The sequence below is a fragment of the Aspergillus alliaceus genome (assembly GCF_009176365.1).
Source record: "Aspergillus alliaceus strain CBS 536.65 unplaced genomic scaffold BDW43scaffold_20, whole genome shotgun sequence".
Lineage (NCBI taxonomy): Eukaryota > Fungi > Ascomycota > Eurotiomycetes > Eurotiales > Aspergillaceae > Aspergillus > Aspergillus alliaceus.
In genome coordinates this window covers 124,930-141,029 of record NW_022474703.1, presented here as the reverse complement: position 1 = coordinate 141,029, position 16,100 = coordinate 124,930, and the positions used below count along the sequence as shown (strand labels likewise).

The 16,100-nt window shown below is 46.7% G+C and overlaps 7 protein-coding genes and 1 non-coding gene across 8 annotated transcripts; 4 read left to right on the top strand and 4 right to left on the bottom strand.

Moving 5' to 3' along the window:
• Positions 1-738: 738 nt before the first annotated feature.
• On the bottom strand, positions 739-1,059 carry BDW43DRAFT_310787 (uncharacterized protein; the record flags this gene model as incomplete). The annotated part of the gene is made up of 2 exons (XM_032047031.1): positions 739-933; positions 994-1,059. 2 exons carry the CDS (start codon positions 1,057-1,059, stop codon positions 739-741), a joined length of 261 nt encoding a protein of 86 aa, XP_031900615.1.
• A 5,483-nt stretch (positions 1,060-6,542) lies between these two features.
• On the top strand, positions 6,543-9,034 carry BDW43DRAFT_77970 (hexokinase family protein). The gene is made up of 2 exons (XM_032050507.1): positions 6,543-7,475; positions 7,568-9,034. The coding sequence occupies exons 1-2, from the start codon at positions 6,847-6,849 to the stop codon at positions 8,811-8,813; spliced, it is 1,875 nt and encodes a 624-aa protein (XP_031900614.1). The 5' UTR covers positions 6,543-6,846; the 3' UTR covers positions 8,814-9,034.
• A 1,021-nt stretch (positions 9,035-10,055) lies between these two features.
• Positions 10,056-10,816, top strand: BDW43DRAFT_275066 (transcription initiation factor IIA subunit gamma). The gene is made up of 3 exons (XM_032041814.1): positions 10,056-10,145; positions 10,204-10,351; positions 10,426-10,816. Exons 1-3 carry the CDS (start codon positions 10,102-10,104, stop codon positions 10,570-10,572), a joined length of 339 nt encoding a protein of 112 aa, XP_031900613.1. The 5' UTR covers positions 10,056-10,101; the 3' UTR covers positions 10,573-10,816.
• Positions 10,817-11,015: 199 nt separating this feature from the next.
• On the top strand, positions 11,016-13,022 carry BDW43DRAFT_275064 (uncharacterized protein). Its single transcript, XM_032041813.1, has 3 exons — positions 11,016-11,301; positions 11,374-11,419; positions 11,496-13,022. The coding sequence occupies exons 1-3, from the start codon at positions 11,133-11,135 to the stop codon at positions 12,379-12,381; spliced, it is 1,101 nt and encodes a 366-aa protein (XP_031900611.1). The 5' UTR covers positions 11,016-11,132; the 3' UTR covers positions 12,382-13,022.
• Positions 12,517-12,923, bottom strand: BDW43DRAFT_310783 (uncharacterized protein; the record flags this gene model as incomplete). The annotated part of the gene is made up of 3 exons (XM_032047030.1): positions 12,517-12,670; positions 12,728-12,783; positions 12,843-12,923. The coding sequence occupies 3 exons, from the start codon at positions 12,921-12,923 to the stop codon at positions 12,517-12,519; spliced, it is 291 nt and encodes a 96-aa protein (XP_031900612.1).
• Positions 12,998-14,067, top strand: BDW43DRAFT_275061 (uncharacterized protein). The gene has a single exon (XM_032041812.1). It carries the CDS (start codon positions 13,414-13,416, stop codon positions 13,822-13,824), a length of 411 nt encoding a protein of 136 aa, XP_031900610.1. The 5' UTR covers positions 12,998-13,413; the 3' UTR covers positions 13,825-14,067.
• Positions 14,068-14,492: 425 nt separating this feature from the next.
• BDW43DRAFT_275060 (uncharacterized protein) lies at positions 14,493-15,327 on the bottom strand. Its single transcript, XM_032041811.1, has one exon. The coding sequence runs from the start codon at positions 15,289-15,291 to the stop codon at positions 14,977-14,979; it is 315 nt and encodes a 104-aa protein (XP_031900609.1). The 5' UTR covers positions 15,292-15,327; the 3' UTR covers positions 14,493-14,976.
• Positions 15,328-15,819: 492 nt separating this feature from the next.
• Positions 15,820-15,923, bottom strand: BDW43DRAFT_t107. Its single transcript has one exon. It is a non-coding gene; the product is annotated as a tRNA-Met (tRNA).
• Positions 15,924-16,100: the final 177 nt, after the last annotated feature.

Below are 16,100 nucleotides of genomic sequence, written 5' to 3'. Positions count from 1 at the left end.
AACTCGTTGGGGTGCTGCCTAAGATTTCTAAGTACTACCAGGCATAAGGATAAAGCAAACGTAATGAATAACTACCGAACTGTTCTTCTGCGGAAACTGGGACGTTTCTTTTCCGAAATGGAACTAGATCAGGGCCGCTTTATGCTCAGTGATTGAATATATCAGAATAATCCGGAAGAAATTCCGGGGTAATCTATAATTGTTTGGCTAAGTTGTTTGGTTGGAGTTTGAGAGAACATAACATAGGTGGCTTTCCACACCCTTCCTCTGAGAGCGGCCGGCGTTCTAGTATAGAAAAACCTCTTTTGAGATGACGACTGGGCTTCACTTTCTGTGTCCGGCAAAGTGTTCTGAGAGACTTTGTCGTCTTCTGAGACTATATATCCAGTGTTTGTAAGTACCCTCTTTTAGAATATGTGGGGTGGAAGTGACCATGTTAGAGTATATTAAGCAATCTGATAAATACAGAGGCAGCTTAACAGGATAACCTTTCCTACTATTTCTTTTCTGGTTGAGAAAAAAAGGTTCCGAAAGTTCAATCTGAAACGGATTCTCGATACTAGCCGTATGCCCTCACCCTGACTCCGAAAATTTCAATTCTTCAACCCGTGTACCTCTGCTATAGTCTTCGTCATCTGCGCTAAATCCTCCTTGTGGCCCTTGACAACGCTCAAGTGGTCCGAGGTTAACATCAATAGCTGAAAGTCTTCCAGTCATCTATTAATGATACTAGCCGCCTTACAAGGCACCACCGCCAACGGCTTCCAATGCCGCCGTGACACGCTCACCAATCGATCTGTTGCATCCAATATTTTGGATCTTCAGGGTCGCTGTGGGGGGCAACGCATGGCAACTGGGAGGTTGCCAGCCCCGAGCATTAATGTTTTTCACGCCGGGAACTGTGGCGATGGCGTCTGCGTTTTCTGGGGCAAGCTGAGATACGCCGCCTTTAGCCAAACGGGAGAATAACCAGTCTAAGGGCACTGGACTTACCGGACTTTCGATCTGCACGATCGTCGCGATATTATTGTCCACTACGTGCGCATGAGACAATCCCATCGCGGTGGTACCTGTAACCCTAGGAACTAATACTGCTGAAGCTAGAGATCGGTGGGCCGTCTGAGTATGCATATCGACACTTGCTAACAGCTTCAGCAGCTTGCTCTGGCATATCAATATGCGGAAAGAAAGTCCCCCCTGCTCCTATCTCAATAATATACTGTCTAAAAGAATAGGATTAGAGCAATATGGTGGGAATCCGAACTCACCCGCGTCAAGAGCATAGGTCAATAGGTGTGATTAAGTGGATGGCACTTGACAGATCGGGACGGTTCTTCTCTGACTGGAGAGGCTGATGATCTGATTTAGGCCAACGAGGTTCTCTCCGTCGGTAGGTCTGTGAAGCGAAAAAAGTCCTGACCAAACAGACTCTGGACCTGTATATCACCGCGGGCGCCAAGCAAAGGAGGGCGAACGTACGTATGTTGTGCATCAACCACGAAATCATAGCCCAATACTGCAACAGTCCGAGCGGAGACGATGTGCGGAATTGAGACGATGGTACCCATTAGGTGTGTAGAGTAACCCGGTGGCGGTCTCGTAGTATTCTCGAGAGCCTTGACCAGGTTCGACGGCTGAAAGAGCTACTCTGCACAGTAGTTTTCCATTTGTCCTTTAAACTGCAATCTCCATTTACCACATCTACTATGAACTACCATCAAAACCTAGTTTGTCTATGTCAGGGCTGCCCACACCGCCATCAAAGGTTATTGGCACGGTTCTCACTCCCTGTGACCTGTACGACCAGCGTCTAGTGGGAGGTGAAATTAATAGGATCGCCCGCCTGATTGACAACCACAGAGTCCCATTCCTTCTAGAACTCTCCCGATCAGCTTCTGGACTAGGCGTGTTTAAAATCCAAACGGATGCCCAACGAGCAGATGTGAAGGCAACACTCACAGCGCAGCTGGGGCAGATGCTCCGGCAAATTAATGAGTTGAATCACCACATACATCTATGGACTTTAGTGATTCAGGAGATTGTCCACGGTATAACAGTTGCCTTATCCCTTTTCGAGACCAAAAAGGGGCGGCCCATCCCTATAAGATGCTGTGATCAACAACTTGACGAACGTGGGCACTTGGATAGGTGCTTGAATCTTCTACCAACGGCAGCCAGAATTCAAAGCCACCAATCGCAACATATAGGAGAAGGCCGTCACTTTCCTGCACCAGAAAGGCTATTATGTCCCAGCCGTGGTAGATATCATAACAGGTCAATGTTGAAACCATTACATTATCGACCTCAACGCTCGTGTCACTGGTAATTACCATTTCTAGCCGCTCAAAAGACATTTCATTCAGCGCGGCCTGCTGGAAGTAACTACTTTTATTCAGGGCTACTTTTCATGGGCTAGGGCCACATTTGAAGTTTTCTCAGACGAAATAACTACAGAAGGGTAGCTTGGTAATCAGCGGCTGGGTATGCGACGAATCAGCTCCACTAATAAGGCTGCGATCAATATAGGAGGCCGAGAGTCTGCAGAAGTGGAGGAGACACTAATGAGAATCAAATCTTTTGCTGCTCCTAACAGACTTCTTGAGATAAGACGCTTATATTGAGCTTCTTTCAGCAATATAGTTAAAGAATGCCTTGCGGCTAAATGCCTGCCGGCCCCCTGGAATATAAGTAAGTTACACCTGGAGGCCATACATCTCCGGTTGACCATCATTCATTGCGCAGCCATTTTATTGTTATTTCACGGGCCCAGGATTACGACGACCACTTGCACGCCCCGAGAAACCATCTGCCAGAGGAATAGTGGCGATACGCAGTGGGCCCTACTTGGTCTGCTTGTAAAAGAATCCCAACACATACAGATCATGACTTTTTGGCCGGTTGACGTAGTATTAGAAACAAAGCATTATCAGTATGTCATCCCATTGACGTTGAGGACTTTCGCGAGACTCAAGGAACGGATGTAGCAAGCGCCATTCCAGGGCCCCTGTGGCTGTCCTGGGGAGGTACTAACCTATATTTCATTGCTAGTTCTTGTGTAGTGGCGGTGGGTCTGCTTACCAAAGAGGAAGTTATGCCTACCTAGATTTGTGCGAAGAACAATGCAGCGGCAAAATTGGTAAAATAACTGCCGACAGCTTTGCGACAGTCACAGACAGGGACGCAGAACAGTAAGGATTACATCGTCAGTCAAGCGTCCGAAATAATTTTCTTCATCAGGAACAGTCACAACCCAGTTAGCGGACGACGAACCAATCTACCCGATCACCCGGTCACCAGGTCAAAAGTGTGCCGTATTAAAGAGAATAGAAAAGACATCACCGCTGTCAGTACTTTGGTTACTTAGTATTGTTTTACAAGTTAAACAATATAGAGGTATCGTACCGGCGATTATAACCATCAGCGATGTGGTAAAAACTCGACGTCTAGATCCTAGTGGAGAATATTCCACTGGAGACCGTCTTCGCCCCAGCAATCCTATCCTTATAATGATATCGGCACACCTCCGCTTGCTATAGTTAAATATTATAAAATCGAAAACGGGAATGGAAGTGCTCGTCAATGACTCCCAAACACAATGCCTCGATATGCCTCGATATGCTAATAATCTAAGAGCCACCGGTAGCTGCATACCGCACACATATCAACCATAGTGCGTGGCAACTCTACCACCAATGTGCACGGATAAATCCACCCAATTCCACAGCCTCCTTTTATCTCAATGAGAACCTCAACTTCGTCCCACCCACAAATCCACTGCAACCACCCAAACACTATTTTCATGTGCGAAAGACAAGGAGTCGACTGCATAAACTCATATCTTCACAACGTGGGGTTCATTTCTGTACGTAGGTACGAACTACTGACCTTGTGAAGAAGAGCGATGGTCGCAAACTGTTAGCTACATGGGGCTTCAGCCTGGTACTATCTAACTAGAGTTGCAAGGTGTGCTCACTAGGACTCTTGGCCCATTTGAAAATAAATTACGAACCGAGGCGATAATTGGGCTACAGCATATTGAGCACTCCCGCTAGATCTGATAAGGCGAGCTTTAAAATGAGATCCAGATCCGGATATTCAGATCTTGATATGATCTGTAATTGTGCAGTGATTATGCCTGGTGTCCTTAGAATGTTCAAAATGAACCCCGTCCAGGTGTCTGGGGCCTTGGATTCTCTAATAACCCTCAGTGAAGAAGCGGACTCACTCAAGCCTTGAAGGATAATCAATCAACGCTCTCTCTCCTCTCCACAAATGGAGTTAGCGGGACTTTCGTGGAGCGTATATGTACAGCAATGCAATAGAGAAGAGGCTATATCCGCTGACCCAAATCTTACACATCAAAAGGATGATTATCACCGTCTCTTAAGGCCATGGGTGTCGCGAGTTTTTCCGAGCCAACATCAAAGTACCGTTGCGGGTTGGGCGGTGATTGCGTGGGACTACAATTCTAAAGAGATGTGCTACACGCTAATGCAGACTACTGGGCAATAGCATCCTCCTCAATTAACCAGGTGGGTAAGAGCAACTCGCCCGAGTCATCTACATCGCCAGGAGGGGGCCCTTGAAGGTGGCTTTCGGTGGGCTAGCGTACTACTAAACGCATTCGATCACCGGCTATATACCGGGCCACTCTAGGACTGCGTAGATCGCAGGGCCTCATTCTTCTAGCCAACTCTAACCAAAGACTCTCCGACGTCGGAGACAGACCGAGGTCTATGTAGAACACACCATCTGTTCTCACAGACTTTCAGTCGGATCGCGGATGGTGACGAATATTTTCCTGGAAAGCTAGCAATGATCATGAAGGTTCCTGGTTCTGCCGAAACATGTCCGGGATTTAACCACGAATCTCTGCGGCTTGTTCCATGACCCACACGATACGATGGCGAGCACGAATTTGGCGATATCCACGAGGATTCTGGTTTTTATGGCTCGGTAGAAGAGTAGAACTGTAGAAGATAAAAGCGTGCCCTCGTGTTCACTATCTAACAGGGCCCTTCAAGCGATTCTGGTTGGCTCCAGGAAAGCCCAGCAGGGCGACAAACCTCAATGAGGATGGTGTTCCCGAGCGTGCTTTGTTTGGTACAGGTGTACATGAGAAACCTTGCAAGAAGGGTCATGGCGTTAGTTGGTCCATGCGAAATTAGAAAAAATTAGGAATTTTTTGACAGGATGAAAGGGTTTGAAACGCGCGGCATCTAAACTTGACGTTAAAGTCAGTGCGTTAGTTATAATAACAATACCGGACTCGGTAGAGGGTTGTCCTGCCCCACTGTCTTTCCACATGGCCTGTTTAAGTGTCGTCTAGCCGTTTTTGCAAGATGTTTTGTGGCGAGGGTTTTTTTTCTCTCTCTCTCTTTTTTTTTCCCCGGAGTAGGACCTAAGAAATCCCGGTTCAATTAGTATTATTCAAGTCAGTCAGTTCATTTTAATTGGTTGCTAAGTGAGTCACTGTTTGTAGATCCATGAGGATGAGAACCAGCAAGTTTAATTAACATGGTAACTTGCATTGTCTGGATTTTATTAATGTCTTGAACGTGACCAATTTCAAAGAGAGGGGAGGTTACTGAGGTAGCATTGAAGATAAGTATGAGACATCCAATTGACCCGAAATGGTCAAATAGGATAGTAAGTTAGTATGGGAAAAATAAACAAATGGGTTGGGAACTGACCAAAGAGATCATAAAAGATGACCCAAGAAAGAAGCTTCCTCCGAGACGCTCCGCGATGGATAGAAGAAGAGTAATGGCCACCATCATAGGTGGTACCAGTAATACCTGCGATACAGCGTCACATCGTTTGGAACCAAAGGTCACATTCGCTCCATCCAACAGCAGCTCTTCTAATGATTTCTCACTTGACTATCGCCTTATTTCCCCTTTCCCTTCCCCATTCCCCCATTATCCTTTTTCTCTCCTTTTTTTCACTTCCTCTTTGGTTTTCTAGGCCTCGTCTCCGATGTGGAGACATGGCTGTGAATCTCCCCCGGGTCCACTGGCTGGTCTTGTTTGTTCGTTTTTAATTGCAGTTTTACTTCTCTTCAGTTAAATATAGTACTTAATTGACTCCTTCCCTGTCTTCTCCGTCATACTCTCGCTCTGTGCGTGTACCCACCTTGCCTGTAACACTCACACCTTATATATATACACTCCCTACAGCTGCCACTGTTACTACAACTTTTGGCGTGTACCACACCACCTTGTGAAGAGGTAAGTAGCTATGATTTTCTTCTGGGTTTAGTCACCCTCCCTGATAAGGTTTATTACTTGGTGCGTGCACTGAAGCTCCCTGCATTATGATCGTCGTGAATGTGCCTTTTTCTTGTTGCCCCCTCAAGATTTCCTTCCCCATCATTGCTCTTGCAGACACGCGTCACCCACATTGAAGAAGAAAAGTGAAATTCTAAGTTTTTCGCGATTACATTACCACAAAATTGGGACTGACCATGGAACCTCATCTTCTAGTTCATAGCGAGCTACTACAAGAAAGGCCCCACACGTTTGACCGCGCTCCGCCTCTTCCTCCTGAATCGCAAGTGGAATCCCAAATAAGGTTACTCCATACCTCCCCCGGATTCCTTCGAGGCATGCACCTTATCGCTCATGCCCCAGTCCTCATTCCTGTCCCTTAGATCCGTCCTATTCGTAAACATTCCGCGATACAAGAGCAAATAAATACGAATTCTTGTCCCCCACGGCTATTCGACTGGATACTACTACTGGTGTGCTCGCAAGTTGCACGCAAATCAGCTCTCCTCGGTGCGCACTCATTTTACGTTCTCGCTCTCGGTGAAAGTTCCCCTTTTCTTCGAGGCTCCATCACATAATGGCTCCAATTAATAGGGTGGGCGCAACAAGGGGGGCTCAGGAAGAACATGACGACATACTTGAGGATCCCATTGATTTTGAGGAGGATGAAGGCTCCGATTTAGATCCTTCTCAGAAAGAGTACCAGGAGCATCATCGCAGGCTGGATCAATTCCTATCACCTTTGGCTCTCGATGAAGCGGTTCTATACAAACTTGCGCGTCGGTTCTCAACTGTGTATCGCGACCTGGCCCTAAACTCAGAAGAGCAGTTTCTACCTACACCGGTGACCCAACTACCTACGGGCTTGGAGTCAGGGCGCTATTTGGCCATTGATGTTGGAGGATCAAATCTACGAGTTGCGTTCATTGAGCTATTGGGGGATGCTGCTGATTCTGATGTCGGGTCCGCGGATACCTCGGAGCAATCAAACACGATTCGCAAGGCACAAAGACAGCGCGTGAGGCGAACACTAGAGAAAGCGTGGCCCATTCAGGAGCATCTCAAGATGGACAAAGCGGAAGACCTTTTCGCTTGGATCGGTGACCGCATTGCGGAAGTGGTAGCCGAAAGCCTGACGTCGGATGCTACAAAAGGCACGGTCCCAGAAGAGTTGGAGATGGGCATCACATTCAGCTTCCCGATAATGTAAGTTCTTACGTGATAGCCGTCATACATGCTAGTCAAAAGATATCGCAATGGATGGGACTTCTAAAATATGCTCAGCTAACAACTATTAGGCAAGAGTCATTGTCAGAGGCTACACTGATGCCGATGGGTAAAGGTTTCGCCATTACGTCGGATCTGAATCTTCGTAAGATCCTGCTAAGCGGCTATGAGAGGCATACAAGGCGCCCAGACGATGAAGATGAACCTTCCTCCAAGCGCCGGAAACTTTTCGCATTACCAAAACTCAAGATTACTGCTATTACGAATGATGCCGTCGCTACCCTCGCCTCTTTGGCTTATGCTGTGAAGTCTTTGCCAAATAGTCGGGTGGCTATGGGCATCATCGTAGGCACGGGGTGTAACGCGACAATTCCAATGAAACTGACCTCTTTACATAAAACTAAGGCCCACCATGTGAAATCAAAAGATTCAGAGGCTGTCGAAACGGTTGTCAACACCGAGTGGACTCTTGCCGGCTGCGCACCCCCCTTGAAGGAGCTCGAGATCATAACAAAATGGGATATTGAACTAGACAGAGCATGTGCACGACCTGGTTTCCAGCCATTTGAGTATCTGACTGGTGGTCGATACATCGGTGAACTTGTCCGGCTTATCCTTTTTGACTACCTCATCAACGTCGTCGGGCTATCTTCGAAGGAATTGCCTGCAAATCTCATTCAAGAGTATGCACTGACAACCACATATATATCGGACAATGTTGCTCGCGCTCGGTCAGACCAGGAACTTGTTGATGTATTGATTCGATCTTTGCCCTCACCGGAAAGTAGTGAGTGGCAATGGGATGTTGCCTGCGCCGGTGCCTTTCGCAAGATTGCCCGGACTGTACAAAGACGAGCTGCTGGTCTGATTGCTGCGGCAGTAGTAGGGCTACTTGCCTGTGCCAATGAAATCGAGTTGAAAGTGGACAGCACCGAAAACTCACCACAGCCCTCCAGCGCTGCTTCACCCGAGCTTAATGGCAGTGCTGACATCTCTACTATAACAAACTATAAATCGCCATCTACACTAGAGGTGCCAACAAACGTTCGAAAAGGCCACGGGCCGATTGTTCCTGTTTTGTCGCCCACGCCCCCGCCCCCGGATTGGCAATCAGGTCCTGAGGAACTTGTTGTCGCTTACACTGGCGGTATAATCCAGCACTATCCTAACTTCAAGAACATGTGCCAGCAATTCATAGATCGTCTCATCATGAGAACTGGGCCGCAAAAGAGCGGGAAGTCTGTTTTCTTACGAGAGGTTTCAGATGGTGGTGTCATCGGTGCTGGAGTTCTAGCCGGAATGGTGGCTAACCGGTGATTTTCCTGGGGAAAAATCCATCTCTCAAATTGACGTGATATGATTTTTTTGCATTTTGTAGGATGTGTCTGGATGAGCACTGCGGTCCATCGGAGTTCACAAGTTTGTCTTCTGGGTGATAGAGGCGCTTGTTTCTTTGGTTGAAGGCGTTCTATAGTAGTCCTTTGCTTCCTTGTTAACCTTTTCCCTTTTTCCTATTCTATTGGGCTCCTTGATCCCCAAGATAAGTTTGCGAGATTGAAGTACATAGCTGATCAATAGTTACTTGTTGGACACTAAAATCGGGCGCCTCGACCAGTGCTTCGATCCAGCAGTCAGAGAAGGTCGTTCGGTACAAAACGGTTGTCCGCAATCGCTCAAAATCAATACAATCCACAGTGACTGGAGTAAGCTGTTAACATCACATAATATTCCGTGGCACCGTGCACAGTCTAGGGTACCATGGGCCTTTGTTCAGCGTTCATGTATGCCCTCAGGCCTCCTCGACTGCCCTTTGGCGTTATATATTTTAGTATGGAATGGACTCCCAAGATAACATTTGATTGTCCGTGGAGGAATTCTTTCTTTCCGCTTCAGCTTTCTATCAAGCTAGAAGTAGTTTCACTTGGAGGCTGGTGTGTGCGGATGATTTGTGGATGGTCATCAAATATAGCGAAACATGTTATTTCGGACACTGCGCTTCATAGTACTAGGTTTACCGTCCTCATACTCTATCCCAGCGGCTCCTCCCTCGCCAGACATTTGTTCAAGCTTTTGGCGAAGCTCCTCATCAGCTTGTGAAACAGTTTTGGCCTTTTCTAGTTTCACTTGCTTGCCACTTTGAGATGTCGAATTGCTCTTCGCCATAGTCTCGGGCTCCCTGGCAGGCCAAGGTGGAGACTTATCTGTTCATTTGCTTAGAATGACCCTCAATTAAGGCCCTTGGTAGTTTCTGGACAAACCTTTGTTGGTATCAGATAACCTTGGCACAGTTGAGGATATCTGTCGCGAAGGAGGGTATATAGATTGCGTCGGTAGGATCCTTGCAGGAATCCGTAATAGTGCAGCTTTCCTCATCTTACCAGCCAAAGCAATACCTTTATACATTATAACTTTTGAAAAAATTTTCACAAACTAGACTTATATTTTAAGTATATCAGGTTGATGTAATACCCTGGGTCTCGATCACATGATGTAAATTTACATATCACGTGCAGATACTCCCCGCAGCCACCTGCATATCACTCAGGCAACTCTAGCCAAGTCCAATCACTCCAACTATCTCCCTTCATCGCTCGATATCGGCACAATGAGCAACGCGCAAGCATATTACGAGCTTTATCGCGGGAGCAGGTACTGACCAGTCAGCCAAAAGTATCCATCCACCCACTAATCCGCGTCCTATTTGCAGTCTCGGTCTGTCCCTGACGGACACCCTCGATGACCTGATCAACGAAGGCCGAATCGAGCCCCAGCTCGCCATGAAGATTCTTTCCACTTTCGACCGAGTGATCACCGAGGTTCTCGCCGATAAAGTGCGCGCCAGGCTTACTTTCAAGGTATATAGGGACCCTTGGGCTTCCAGAGCACGGAACATCCGAGTTAGAACACTAACACAGCTCCGCTCCCACAGGGCCACCTGGATACATATCGCTTCTGCGACGAAGTATGGACCTTCCTCATCAAAGACGTCACATTCAAGCTGGACAACCAGACGAACGTCCAGGCGGATAAAGTGAAGATTGTGAGCTGCAACAGCAAGCGACCCGGCGAGGTATAGCGAGCGACCTATCGTCGAAACTCTTTTTATGGCCTTCTTCTGCTTTCTCCCTTGGGTCGTCTTTGCTAGACCGGCGTTATTATAGTGTCAGCATCGGGCTGGCTGGGACATGGACATGTTGATATTGGGCTTATTTTATGCGGCGTTCAGGACTCAAGATCGACCGCATATGTATTACAAATCTGGCTGAAACAGTATTTAGAACAAAATTGATACCCAAGATGGACGCGGGTTTTTCTATACAGTGCTCTGGTTATAAGATAGAACCGTAGCCTTCAATACTCACTATTCATTGCAACTGTGTTCTGCTTTCTATATGAAGGGAGCGATTGACTCCAGCTGACTGAGAAGAGGATATTACCTTACTACATTCAGTAAGGAGATCATGCGGAGGCGGGGCGGAAATCCTCCCGCGTCTCGTCCTCTTTATCGCGCTTCATTCGCGTCATGCTCCTCCACACTCACATTTCAGTGCAAGATCAAATAAAAATGAAACAAGGATTGAAAAGGCGATTGAACTTTGCCTAAATACAGCACAACATCACGGCTTATAAGACAGCATGCCTCGCACACTACCATGGCTCACCGGCTCCGGAAATAGCAAAAACAGCAGAGACTCCACGCCAAAACGACCGGCAAGAGTGAAAAGCAAGAACAACGATAGCGATGCGACTCCCAAGGCGAAAGTGGCCGATTCACCTCTCAAGAAACGAGATTTCTTCAGATCATGTAAAGTATACCGGAGAGAAGGGGATGGGGACGGGTTGCGTTGCAGAACTAACATTGTTATTTATCTTCTAGCCCCGACACCGCCGTCGTCTCCTATTCACCGCTGCCCATCTGAAGAGTCCGTTTCCCTTTCCAGAAAATAGCTAAGCTCATGCGAACCACTACTGATGTGGGAAAAATTTTGTAATAAATAGGTTTCTGGTCGAGGGTCTGTCGCACGATGACATTTATATTATGGTCGAGGATGAATTCTACGCCATCGCACAATCTTTTACGCATCATCTTCATTATGCCGAATACGCGAGGCGCAAGAAAGAGGTTAAATTGCAGAATGCTGCCGCCATTCGGAATCTAGCTCGGCCAACCGATGGCGTGACGCCTGTCAGTGAGGATACCAAGCGGAGGAATGCTGCTGATGCGCTTTCCGCCCGTCAAAAGGCCGGCCTTGAGCGGATGGGGAGTAAGCGGCCGCAGGTGGACTCGGACGAGGAGAATGACGAGGTTGAAGAGGATGACACGTGGGCGGGGACATCGTTACATGATCTGATGGTGAGCCCGAGAAAGGCGAGGTCATTGGTGGGTATGCAGGGGATCAAGTCATCGACGAGGGCGGCCCAGGGATTTTCGCAGTCATCTGGACGAGGGAATCTTAATAGTTCGCCACCCAGGATATACGAAGCAGCCCAGGGTCATGATGTTGAAACAGCTTCGGAGGACGATGACCTAGATTTACAGCATGATACGGCCTCCACAAGGCCCGCTCAAAATGCACATCTCATTAGTTCAGATTCGACGTCGTCAAATTTTCGGAATAACCCTTTGACCCCTACAAAGGACCGGGGAAGAAAAAGGCAGTCTATGAGTACTAGATACAAGACACCAACCGCTACCCAAGCCAAGAGGAGATTGTTTTTTGATGATTTTGATGAGCTTCCAGAGCTACAAAATTCAAACGTACAAGTACAGGGTCGAGGACCTTCACCGTCTATCAGTACAACCCGACAGGAAAGCCCACCCTGTGGGAACAATCCGCAGTCGAAGAAATCGCGTCTCAACGAAGTTCCAACATTCCTGCTCTGAGTCTGCAGATGGGTTGGGCGATGTGATCGAAATGATTTAACGGCCAACCTGGCACCCATTCCTCCTCATCCGGCGGCACAACTTCTAAAATCCCGCAAGCCACACATTCCCGTGGTGGCTCCAAGCAGAACAACTTCAGGCTTCATGTTCGGAGACCGGCCGGGCCACTCTCACGCTCAGTCTTCTGACGTTGTTCTTGATTCGTTGGCGAGTTGAGGATTCATGCTCCAGAGACTTGATCATTGTATCCTTCTCCAAGGACGAGCTGTGGCTATGTAATGTTTGAGCACTGTGAACGACATTGTTAGAAACGGTGTCTCGAGATTGGGCGCAAAGGTGTACTGACTCGTCATCTGGGAAGAAGCTCGGCATTTCCTCCTTTCGAAAGTTCATCGGGGGTCCCTGAGTCCTTCGTCAGTCTTGTTCTCCCTAATACGTTTATCTGATAGGCCTCAACTTACAATTTCCAATCCCCGTTGCGGAGGCGGATTACGCTGAAATGGGGCCTTGACCATTCGACCAATCTGGCGGAAACACTCCATGGTCTGCAAGATCGAGCGTTGGAATGATGGGAAAGTCGTAGTCAATTAGGGTCGAATCGAATGAAGATGCAACCAAAAAAAAAAAAAAAAAAAAAAAAACAGAAGTATGCCCGGTCGATCGCTTTCTATCACAGGATCGAGGCAAGCAAAAGGATTAAAAGCGATATTGCAATAGACGAAGGGAGTGGACGCTCTCTGCGAGAGATGTTCTATCAAACGAAGGACACGGTCAGTGTGAAAGAGAGACAAAGACCCGAGAAAAGAATGCTACTAAAAACAGAACGAAAGACAGACTGGCGGATGTTCTATGACATGGAGACGCTGGCCAGAGGAAGAGACTAACCTTTTGACATGAAGAGGGGCGGCTGGACATTGATATATACCAAGAATTTTTTTTCTCTTTCGAAGGAGAGAGGTTTCGCCAGCTGGACGAAGTAACGGTTTTGCCCGTGCAAAATGCAGGCTTAACCCGATCGGCACATTCTATGGCATGAAGCCTACAGTGACAGCCTTATGTTCCTTTCGTACCGCGTTATGTGACACATTCCTTTGGCAGGTTGTCCCCTCGCAGCAAGAAAAGCGGGTATCTCTCAGGGTCAGGGTGACCTGGCCGAATGAGATGGCGTGGATGGCGTTTCTTTTTCTTTTTCCCTTTTTCTTTTTATGGGGCGATAGGCCCCCCTTCTTGCCTCATTTAACCGTTTGGAATACTGTAACATGCATGCAAGAAATGTTGGCGCAACACTTGTCTAAGGCGACAATTCTAGACTATGGACGGGACGGCACATACGCGCCCATACATGCATTGCATCGCAAGGCGTCCAGAGATCTAACACAAGTCTCCTATCTGGCATATGCACTGGTTGGCAGGCCACGTCAGATTTACTCCAGCAACCTGTAACTACGGGCAGCGCCTAATCTGTACGATGTCTTTTTTTTCTTTTTTTCCCTTCTTTTATGGTTTCCATGCATGTTTCCCTTGAGTTGGCTGGCGTTCAGGGTCCAGATTTAGGGACGTCTCGGGAGGCGGCAGTGCACAAAACAATCTCTTGGGGCGCGTAATCGCTGACTTTCCCTTCAACATTCCATAGGAGAAGTCTATCCAATCAATAATTCCATAGTAGCGCTGATATATTAAAGACAATTGTTTACTATAATAAAGCCCCAAAGTAATTATTATCAAAAATAAAAAAAAAAATAAAAAAATTCAATCAACACATAATAGAAAAATAAGCCATATGGAGGAATAAACAAGATACCCACTGCCCTCCCTATATCCCCCCAAAACTCCCCCCGCAAATGAAACCAAAACATTAACCAAAAATATACAAATATAATATAATAGAAAATAGCAAGACACTCATTCCACAAAAAAAATCCCCAAGAATCCCCATCAAATATCCAACGCGTCCAAAAAAAAATAATAATACTAATATAAACCACCCCCTCTCCCCATTCCAACCAAAACAATAGAAGTACCTAGACTACCACCAAAGGGCCCCATTCTGCCTCCCTTGCATCAGCAGACAACTAAGTAAAGTAAAGGTAACTCACTCACTCACTCACTCACTTATTTATGCATTCCAAAACGCCCGTCTTAGTTCAATAATACGCGCAACAAATAGCATAGACTAATCCCTTCCGTTTCCGATCTGATCTTCAATCTCTGTATTTATTCCCTTGCCCATTTTTCGCGCCCCTATTTCCGTCTGGAAAATTCCTCGAAGGGTAAGGGGAAGGAAGTTAAGTCAACCTGACCTACAGAGTTACTGCTACTACCTCTACCTAGTGTCCTATGACGGGACTTACGGGGATCAGTGGATCAGTCACGTACTCAACTGTTACCCCGTTTACCCCGTTAGGAAGGAATCATATTATCTAGGGCTTAGTATGGTATGTGTATCTATGGGGGTACTCCTAGAATGACTGGTCGGATGTGATGTGATGTTATTTGGTATGGCTTGGTTTGAGTATGTGCCTGGTGCGTTTTGAGTGGTTTCTTCTTTTTTTCACTTTTTTTAATAGTTGGTTCTTTCTGCCTATATCTGCCTCTCTATCTGCCTAAGAGGGACTTTAGATTGGGAAGGGGTCTGATTAGGTAGGTAGGTAGTAGAATGACTCGGTGCCCGGGCGACGTACTGTATGTACCTAGACTAGGCATGGTATGTGAGTTGGCGTTTGAGACAAAGCTAGGTAGGTATGTATGTACATGCCGCCGGCCGTTCTCGGATCCGTGGAAAGGAAAGAAAAGAAAAGAAAGAAAAAAAGAAAGAAAGGGCACCGTTAGGAAGCTGGGCAACCTGGATCTTGGTCTACGGAGTACTCCGTAGACGGATACGGTGATCCTTTTTTTAAGGTTGATTTTCATAGGATCGGGATTTAAGGGGATTGGGTGAGGTTCAAGTTCTTAGTTCCCGGCGTTGCTTTTCATACTGTACTAGTGGTTTGGGCGGGCGTAAAGAGTTTTTTTTTTTTTTTCCCCTTAGTGAGTGACATGTTGTTATGTGGATGTTCGTCTAAGGGGGATTTTCGAATAGATCTGGGTCTGATTCTGATTACTGTACATGTAGGTCGAACGTCCAAAATAGAAGTGGAGTACTGACTTGGACATACTCCGTCGGCCGAGTTTGGATCTAGAACAGTCTTGTTGGGGTGACAATCGGTCGAGCCTGAGATGTGCTGCGGTCTCGGTAGGGTTGGAATGAAGATATTCGCCGGGAGAAGACAGATGTGTGTTGGGATGAAAATGAGCACAAGGGTTCTTTTCATAATGGGAAAATAATAATCGTCATCATCATCATCATCATCATCATCATCCTACTGATAAATATATATGTATACGTACGTGGTTGTTGTGGAACAAGTAAAAAAAATTAATTTTAATAACAAAACATTGTGCCTCCAACGAGAATCGAACTCGTGCTTGCGGATTGCAACTCCTTTAGATAGGAATCGTCAAGTAATATGAGACCGCCGTCCTAACCACTAGACTATGGAGACTGGTTATTGAATGCTTTATCTTTGCTTTGCTTTATAAGCTAATTTATACCTGTAACCATATGTTTTCGACCAGTCTCTTTTCGGGTTTCTATCTGTAATCAGCCTAAATTATACAGCAGGCGTGTGGCTGAGTGCTATTTATTATTGACATTATCATCCCGGTCCCTGGCGTTGTTT

Bases quoted from the DNA above. Each gene is read 5' to 3' on its own strand.
- BDW43DRAFT_275060 (XM_032041811.1), bottom strand. From the start codon at position 15,291: ATGAAAATCAACCTTAAAAAAAGGATCACCGTATCCGTCTACGGAGTA.
- BDW43DRAFT_275066 (XM_032041814.1), top strand. From the start codon at position 10,102: ATGAGCAACGCGCAAGCATATTACGAGCTTTATCGCGGGAGCAG. The intron at 10,146-10,203 runs GTACTGACCAGT...TCCTATTTGCAG, and splicing joins GAGCTTTATCGCGGGAGCAG to TCTCGGTCTGTCCCTGACGG. The intron at 10,352-10,425 runs GTATATAGGGAC...CCGCTCCCACAG, and splicing joins GCGCCAGGCTTACTTTCAAG to GGCCACCTGGATACATATCG.
- BDW43DRAFT_77970 (XM_032050507.1), top strand. From the start codon at position 6,847: ATGGCTCCAATTAATAGGGTGGGCGCAACAAGGGGGGCTCAGGAAGAA. The intron at 7,476-7,567 runs GTAAGTTCTTAC...AACAACTATTAG, and splicing joins ACATTCAGCTTCCCGATAAT to GCAAGAGTCATTGTCAGAGG.
- BDW43DRAFT_275061 (XM_032041812.1), top strand. From the start codon at position 13,414: ATGAAGCCTACAGTGACAGCCTTATGTTCCTTTCGTACCGCGTTATGT.
- BDW43DRAFT_275064 (XM_032041813.1), top strand. From the start codon at position 11,133: ATGCCTCGCACACTACCATGGCTCACCGGCTCCGGAAATAGCAAAAAC. The intron at 11,302-11,373 runs GTAAAGTATACC...TTTATCTTCTAG, and splicing joins ACGAGATTTCTTCAGATCAT to CCCCGACACCGCCGTCGTCT. The intron at 11,420-11,495 runs GTCCGTTTCCCT...TGTAATAAATAG, and splicing joins CACCGCTGCCCATCTGAAGA to GTTTCTGGTCGAGGGTCTGT.